The sequence below is a fragment of the Propithecus coquereli genome, unplaced genomic scaffold (assembly GCF_000956105.1).
Source record: "Propithecus coquereli isolate 6110/MARCELLA unplaced genomic scaffold, Pcoq_1.0 Scaffold134, whole genome shotgun sequence".
NCBI lineage: Eukaryota > Metazoa > Chordata > Mammalia > Primates > Indriidae > Propithecus > Propithecus coquereli.
The window spans coordinates 3,403,855-3,412,442 of NW_012137636.1; the positions used below are offsets into that span (position 1 = coordinate 3,403,855).

General features: G+C 41.5%; 1 protein-coding gene across 1 annotated transcript in view; it reads left to right on the forward strand.

Moving 5' to 3' along the window:
• Positions 1-5,479, forward strand: part of DPY19L1 (dpy-19-like 1 (C. elegans)) — a 145,780-nt gene extending 140,301 nt beyond the window's left edge. The window contains exon 20 of the mRNA XM_012638754.1: positions 2,612-5,479. Coding sequence (XP_012494208.1) covers positions 2,612-2,768 — 157 coding nt within the window. The 3' untranslated portion in view covers positions 2,769-5,479. The remainder of the gene's footprint in view (positions 1-2,611) is intronic.
• The last annotated feature ends 3,109 nt before the right edge of the window (positions 5,480-8,588 follow it).

The window sequence follows — 8,588 nt, forward strand, 5'->3', positions numbered from 1 at the left end:
GAGATTCTTTCTTCCATTTGATCTACCCTGTTCTTGAGGCTTTCCACAGTGTTTTGTAGTTCCCTGAATGAGTCCTTTATTTCCAGGAGATCGGTTTGATTTTTCTTTAATATTTCAATTTCTTTAGTGAATTTTTCTTCCAAGTCCTGGATTTTTTTTTGTGGTTTCCTTGTGGTGGTTATCCATTTTTCCTTGCATATCATTGGCTTACTTACAATCCATGTTTGGAATTCTTCTTCTGTCATTTTAGTATTCTGGACTTGGTTAGTGTTCATTGCTAGAGAGCTGGTGTTCCTCTTTGGGGGTGTGCTTTCCATTTGATTTTTCATACTTCCAGAAGTCTTTCGCTGGGTCCTTCCCATCTGGATCAGTTGTTACTTTTCTTCTTTCAGTTTTCCATTTGAAAGTAACAAGCCCTGATCTGCCGCTAGAGGGAGCCGCTAGTATGTTGTTCAGGGTTCTACCACAGCTGGAGGGCTGTTCCTGATGGAAGGGGTTATTTGGGGAACTTGTTTTGGTTTCCTGCCAGGATTCTGGTTCCCTAACCATGGGTCTCATTGTTGGTGGTTGACCGGAGGCGGAAATGCAATCGTACTGGATGACCTAAACCGGTCTGTCGAGGAAAGTCACTAGGCTGTCAGCTATTGGTCAATGCCAGAGCCCCAGGGACTGGTGCTTGTTGCAGAGGGGGAGTGGCTCTTTATGTCTCGCTGCTGCAAGCCCAGAGGTGGAGCCCACCTCTCTCCACACGAAAGACACTGGCCAGGGGGAGGGGACGCCGCCCCAGATTGCCCAGCGCCCCAGTGCCTTCAGGTCCCGCAGTCGTCTGCCTCTCACAACTGAGGAAGCACTCAAACTTTACCCCTCAAAGAAACAGGCCTGGCTAGTTGACTTTAGGTCCTGCAAGGGCGGAGCCCGTCGCGAGAGTTCCCGGGCTGAGGGAAGGGAGCCGCCCCACACCACACCGCAGCCACAGTGTTGTGGGCCTCCAAGATGGCGTTCACCCACCCACAGGGCGCTAGCACTGAAGGCAGCCGCTCAGGGCTGGCAGGCACCAGATCAGGGAGCCGAGTCATCAGGGCGCCCCGCCGTCTCCTTCAAGTCTCCCTCCCCCAATCTCACTCTTACTGGCCCGCCCTCAACAGTCCTAATCGCCAGCGGCAGTTTCCAGGTTAGAGTCCTCTACTCAGTAATCACCTCCCCGTTCAGCACCCGCTGGGTGCCAGAGACCAGCTTCCTGAGTCCTAACTGCCTCCGGAGGTAGCCCAGGCCAGCTCCTTCCCTGTCCGGTGCAGTCCTGACACGGAGCTCTGGGGAGTTCAAGATGCTTCCTGCTCGTGTCTCCTCTCCGCGGAGCCCCACGTTTCCTGCCACAATTCTACATCCACTTCACACAGGCCCCTGACTCTCGGTGGGCTTGTGAGCCAGTGGGGAAGCTAGACTGTCTCGTCAGGGTCTTACCCCGGTCCCCTTACTGGCCAGGCGGGCGCAGCCGTCCCACGCTCCACTCTGTTGTCTGTCCCACACTCTCCAGGTTTTGCGTTCCTATCTCCCGTTCACCTTATTCTTTTTCCTGACTTGTGTGTCCCACGCTGAATCTCCACCGATTCACCTCGCTGTTTTTGCAGGAGAGCGATCCGATCATGTGTATCAGACCGAGATCTACGCCTCTTTCTCTGGAAGCAGGAATCCGGGAGGTTACCTTAACTCCACCATTTTTTCTCCAGATTTTCTTTTAATTGACTTATTCTAGAATGCTGACAGTGCAACTTATAATGTTTCAACTTAATGATTTTTCGACTTTACGGTGATGTGAAAGGGATATGTATTCAGTAGTAATCGTACTTCAGTGCCATTCTGTTTTTCTCTTTCTGTGTAGTAGTCAGTAAATCACATAAGATAGATATTCAACATTTTGTTATATAATAGGCTTTGTATTAGATGATTTTGCCTAACTGTAGGCCAATACAAATGTTCCTAGCATATTTAAGGTAAGCTAGGCTAAGCTGTGTTCAGTAATTGAGGCATATTAGATGCATTTTCAACTTACAATATTTTGAATTTATTATGGCTTTATTGAGATGTAGCCCCATTGTAAGTCAGAGCATGTATACAATTAATGCAGCTTTCCTGTGAACTAAGCATATTTGCTAGCTATAATTTTAAAAGTCAGTGTTATTCCTTTTTCTGTGTGGTGGGCATGGTGTAGATACTTGCTCTCTCTTAATCCTCACAACAAACTTATGCGGTGGGTGTGTATTTCCCCATTTCACAAATGTGAAAACTGAGACTGAGTGAAGCTAACTGCCCAACACTGCATTCCTGGTAAGTAGCTAAGGCGGAATTTAACCGAGGTCTCTCTTAGCCCCAACACCTGAGTGCGTGTATTCTGCAGGTCTGTTTCTGTGTTTGTAGTCACCTTTGCTGCATTCACTTTGCCCTTCAGTGGGTCAGGGCAGCTTACTATGACATAAACAACCATGATAGGGTTGTTTTGTTAAATTAAGTCGGTTTACACAGAAAAAAAGAAATGAGGTCAGGAAGATAAAAGTGTTCTATCTGCCATTATGTAATATGCGTTGATTTTTAATGTGTACTTTAATTTTTCTAGGCCTGGTTGCAGTATGCCTGAAATTTGGGATGTGGAAGATCCTGCTAATGCTGGGAAAACTCCCTTATGTAACCTCCTGGTGAAGGAGTCCAAGCCTCACTTCACTACTGTATTCCAGAACAGTGTTTACAAAGTCCTAGAAGTTGTGAAAGAATGACTGCTACATGCACTGCTGCCTACGGAGAACTACATCAGTAATTGTTTTAATGTTTTGCTAATAAGTCATGTGTTGTTTTTAATTCAAATCCCCAAAACTTTTGTGGGAACTGTTTTCAAATAGCAGATGTTTTATTTGGTCAATTTGAATGTTATTCTAATTGTAAAAATGACTTATACTTTTATCATTTGGTTACTGTTTCAGTGCACCCCCTTAAGATTTGCTATGCAAATGAGTGTATGCTTGTACTTGACTTGAATATTTGTGCTAAAGTGGGCAAAGCTACCTGTATGAAAAAATATGATGGGTCGTGACAAGGATGATATGAAAATATAGGTCAGTTCTGAACTATGTAGGGGCTGATTTTATAGTTTAGAGACTATTAATGCCCCTTGGTTCTTTTTTTCTGCCTCTTGCTCTCGTCTTTTGGACATTTCAGTGATTATTGTGAAATCTTCAGTTATGTCAGCCTCTGTCATCAACTCGAGTTATAGTAGATGGGGCAGACATGGGTATTTGCTATGTGGAATTATCTGTTTATTTCACTTCTTGTGTTCTTTTTGTTCTCTGTCACTCTTGTTAATGAAGACTTTCCTGGCCTTTATTAATCCAAACTCTTGGACCCAGTGGTTAGGGCCAAATTCCTTTACTGTCCGACCATGCGGCATTATGACGTCTTTCTTTCTTTCCCCCACCTCTCTCCTTCCCTTGCATTGTTTGTCAGATAAGTGCTGTTTACTCATTTAGTTGCTTATCAAGTACTTATTCTTGGTTTAAAAAAAAATTTAATGGTAACTGTGTATTTTTCTCATTTTTAGCATTATTCAAATGCTTATATTTTAATACCTTTAAAGTACTTTAAAAATTTTTCATGTTTAACTGTAGTTTGAAGAAAACTATTTTGAACAAGCTCAAATATAATGCATCTAGAAACTAATGTACATTTGAGCAAACATAATTTATAGTGGAACAGTAGACTGTAGTATATGGTAATTTTCCTTTTACTATTAAGATACAATAAACCATGACTAATTTTTCTGTCAAAAAAGTAAATGAATAGTGATAAACAGATGGAGCTTTTATATTTTATTTTTAAGATTGCCTGTCTTTAATAAGACAAAGCCTTAAGCCTTATGTTATAATTTTGGTTCTAAAAACTATCATTTCTGTACGGGGAATGAGTATATTCAGTCTTCCTCTTTACTTTTTCCTTCCTATTTATTTTTATTTTGAAAGATTTCCAAACCTACTTTGAATTTCTTATATGAATCTTTGTTTTTCAGAGGTTAATTTGCATGAGATGAGATTCTTCAAAACGGTGAATCCTCATAGTTCTGAGAAATGGTTTTAAGGTTTTAAATACTAAGCAAACCGTGGCTATGGCTAACTACACATTTAATTATACAGAGTTCTCTTTATTAACCACGGGCAGATTAACCTCACTGTGGATTGTCCTTGAGCCCTGAGTCCTCAGGGATGGTTTCCGGTGCCCACTCCTGGGAGCCACTGAAGAGCTGTTTTCTTTCTGCCTTCTTACCGGCGGAGCCAAAGGACATGCCTAAGTCTGGGGGAGCACTAGCTTGCTTATATCAGTCAGCTGCACAGAAAGCACATCCCGCTGAGACTGTGCCCTCGGTGAGGGCGTCATCCCCCACCCTGCCCCGGAGCCCAGAGCCAGCGTCTCCCAGGGAGTCTGCCTCCCTGGAGGCGGCCCAGGAGATTGAGTCTGTCAGTGTTCTTCAGGTTCCTGGTCACTCTTTCTCATTTGCCGGTTGACTGTTTTATTTCTTAGGCTTTTGACAGTTTTAAAAAATAGGGAAGCAGCGGGGGATTTGTGGATTAGGAGTAACAATTGAGCAGCGATGCAGTAATCCAGAAAAGTGGGAAGAGGGCACTTGAGGCTGAGAAGCGTGAACGCGGACGTGGGCGGGAAGAGGGAGGTGTGCTCTGCCTTCTCTGAAGTCTGACTGATTCTGTACATCCAGCAGTTATAGTCTTTTTAAATCATACTTTTAAAGTTATTCTCTATTTTTCTCACTCTCCAATAATTCCCTTTCAAGTAAGTTCTCATGTAATGATTGGAAAGTCTGTACAGGAAAAACATTAAAATACTGTTAAAACTGTTTCATACGCTGGGAAACATTCAAAGTAGTCTGAATTAGCCTTTTGCAGAAGAATCGTTTTGTAACAGTATTTGTTAATGTAACTCCACCAGCAAGCTATGATTATATTTTAGGCGAGTCAGTTTAGAACAGAGGCCTTGAGGGTACACTGCACACTCTGCTTTGACCACAGTAGCAGCCGGTGCTGTAGAGCATAAATATCACTTATGGCCACGTAGAGTAATAGTAGGTTCCATATACATGACAAAACAGTATTAAAGCTCAGTATTTTACATATTTTTAGCATTCAAAAATATTTTTGCTTTAGTGTGAGGAAAGTAAGGAGGGACAAGGAGGTGATAGAAGTAGCTATTGCTGTGACATTTTAAAAAAGCAAAAAACTGGGCAGTATTTCTATAAAAAGATAAGCCTCTAAAAATGCTTGACAGAAAAAATATAGAGTTAAAATAAGCCAGTGATATTAAAGAGAAAATGAAAGGATGTATCAGGAATAAAGTGATATTGCATAGAAGTATTGTATTTTTATGAATTTTATGCCAGTTGTTTACATGTACTATATATGTTAAATAAAAAAGATCATGAAAAATGTGGAAAGTGTTTTTCTTGATTGTTATTTTCATTTCCACCTTGACTGTGAAAATGTTGGGCCTTATTTTATAGTCAGATAGCCATACGTGGCTTGAGTCAGATTGCGGTCCTGAAAAGACGGGGAGGACTGTAACAGTGGCATCTGGGAGACTTCTTGGTCTCTTCGTTAGTGGCGGGAGGTGCTGGGATTATCCAAACTTTTCTTATATTTATGGTAGAGTCACATTACTTTATCCTTTCCTTCAAGGGATGCAATAATTCCTTAAAGCTATATATGGGGGATAATTACAGAGTTGCTGAAAGCCTTTTTTTGTACATTAAACCACAAACAATTTGGTGTCATAATATTTCCTAAATTGTCGCTCTGTGTTTTTACTTGATATACAAACATCAGCTTTATTCTGCCTCTGTGGAGGAAAGGCAGTTTAGCTGTGTTCATTCCCGTGTGATTAATTTCTTAACACAGTGACACATTGATTCTGACATCTTTGGGGAATGAGGTGTTCTAACACAGTGGTTCTCAAAATTAGCAGGCAACAGAATCCCCTGGAATGTCTATAGATTGCTGGGCCCCACCACAGAGGTTTCTGATTCAGTTGGCCAAAGGCGGGGCCCCAGAATCTGCATTTCTTGCCAGTTTTCGGGCAGTGCTGATGCTGTCAGTGCAGGGATCTTACTTGAGAATTTGTGCTCTAATGGGTGAGAACAGACTGGCTGGAAGACTGGACTGCGGGGGGCGCACCGTTCCTGACAGCGCATCCCACCAGGGCCTGTTAGATGGTCCCTCTGCCAGGAGCGGAATTTTATGAAGCCCCTTCTTTTCTCTTAGGGGGCATTATCAATAAAACTTGCAAGGAGCAAAGAATAGGGTAATTTTTTTATTTAAAAATATTAAGGGGGTACAAATGTTTTAGGTTACATGGATCGTTTTTGTAATGTTTGAGCCCTGGCTATAGGTGTGCCCATCACCCACGTAGTGTTCGTAGTACCCATTACATTGGTTTAGTCCCCTCCCCCTGCCCACCCCGGTTGCTTTCCACTGAGTTTTACTTCACTCTGTGCACTTGAGTGCACACTGGTTTGTTGCAATTTAATAGTGAGTGCATGTGTTTGTTTTTCCATTTTTGTGATACTTAGGAAAATGGTCTCTAGATCCATCCAGATTGTTGCAAAAGGTACTACTTCATTATTTTTTTGCGGCTGAGTAGTACTACATGGTGTACATATACCACATTTTATTAATCCACTCATGAATTGATACGCACTTGGGTTGATTTCACATCTTTGCAATTGTGAATTGTGCTGCAATAAACCTTTGAGTGCAGGTATTTTTTGATAAAATTGTACCAAAAGCTCGGCACTTGTCCACGAGGCCGAATCAGAAGTAGTTGAAGAGAAGGAAAGAGATTTATTGCTTTGCCAGCAAAGGAGGAATAAGATAGACTGTCATCCCAAAATCCAGTTTTTCCCCCATCATAGGCAGAAATACAGAGCTTTTAAAGGGAGGGCTCCTCAGTTCCAGGCTATTGTGGTTAACTATTCTAATGGTCCCATCTCTCCCAAAGACAAAGCCTGTGAACTCTGCCACCTACCCACCCAGAGGGCTGACACCACCAGGGATAAGAACAGAAGAACTCCCTGCTCTTCCCTACCACTGGCCTGAGGCAGGGATGCAGGTTTCAGTTATCAAAGAGAGTGGGGAAAGTTTCAAAGAGAAAACATTTTTGCCATTTTTTTTTCTTTCCATTGCCTGTTACATATTCCCCACTCAATTTCAGGCCGCCATGTCTGTGGGGGTGGGGCGACTACTCTATTACAAAATGCCTTCTTTTCCCTTGGATAAATACCCAGATAGGGTAATTTTTAACTAGAACACTGATGTGATTTAGGAATCATTTAAATATTTTGAAGCTGTAAACTGAATTTTTTTTTTCAGTTCAGACATAGAAAAGGAGTGAAAATCATTTAAAATAGAACTTACTTTTGTAACTTTGTCTAGAAGAAAATAGATAAATTCAGTGATGTGTGGGAATTTTAAAAATTCATTTTCCACTGTATTACTTTTGGCCCCAGAAGTCCTCAATCTTCTCCCTCTGTTAGAGGGCAGGCAAAAGACAGCACTAGGTCACAGACTGCCTGCTTCTCTCTTTTGCCTCCCCTTTCTCCTGCCCCCGACTAGAAGTTTCTAATTTAAATCAGTAAAATTGTTCTTGATGCAGAAAAAGGAGCTACTTTTAGACTTCATTACACTCCTGAATTGGTCTTTATTTCACAGCATTGTATCAGGACAAATACATTTTTACATTTGAAGTTGAAAAGGATATTAAAGTACAAAAAGGTTTTGGAAACTTGCTTTTTACATTTCCTCCTATGAGAGAGATTTTTAAATTCTGAATGAGTGTAACAGTTGAAAACTTTTTCTCTTAAGATTTTGAGTCATTGTAGCATAATTAAGAGATAAGACTTTTCCTTTTTTGCAAAGAGATTAAGACAGCACTCATACTGGCTTCTCTCTCAAAGCAATGTTTTCTATACTCAGTTATCTCTAACCCAAAACTCTAATTACTTTAAAGATGCACAGTGTTGTCAAAATGACTTTCAAATAAATGATAGTACTACCTAGTATTCTGTTTCACAGGAAAGGTCTTTTCAATGCAGCATAATATCATTTTACTGATTTTAAGAACCTGGGTGTTTGGGGTTTTTTTTTTTTTTTTGGCTGCATGCAAATTTATTATCTTGGAGTAAAAAGTTGAATTTAGCAAAATTTATCTCATTCAGTTGTTATGCTGATTTCTGTGACAGCTGTAGTTCTTACCCATTTCCAAAAAAATAGAAATGAGAATAAGAAATGACCATTTCTATTAATGAGTAGATTCGGCATCATGCCACGAAAACTGATTTTTAGGAAAAGGTGCCTGCAGGTGAGCTCAAGCTCAGCTTCACCGGTGCAGCTCCCGTCTCTGCTTCCGTCCCCTGGCGATGACATCCTGCTCTTCAGCCAGGCCCCTCAGGTCTTGACTCAGGGCATCATCCCCTTAGTGACCAGACTTCAGATTTGGAGGCCTCCCTCTTGCTACGGGAAATCCTCTTCCTAGTGAGTACAATT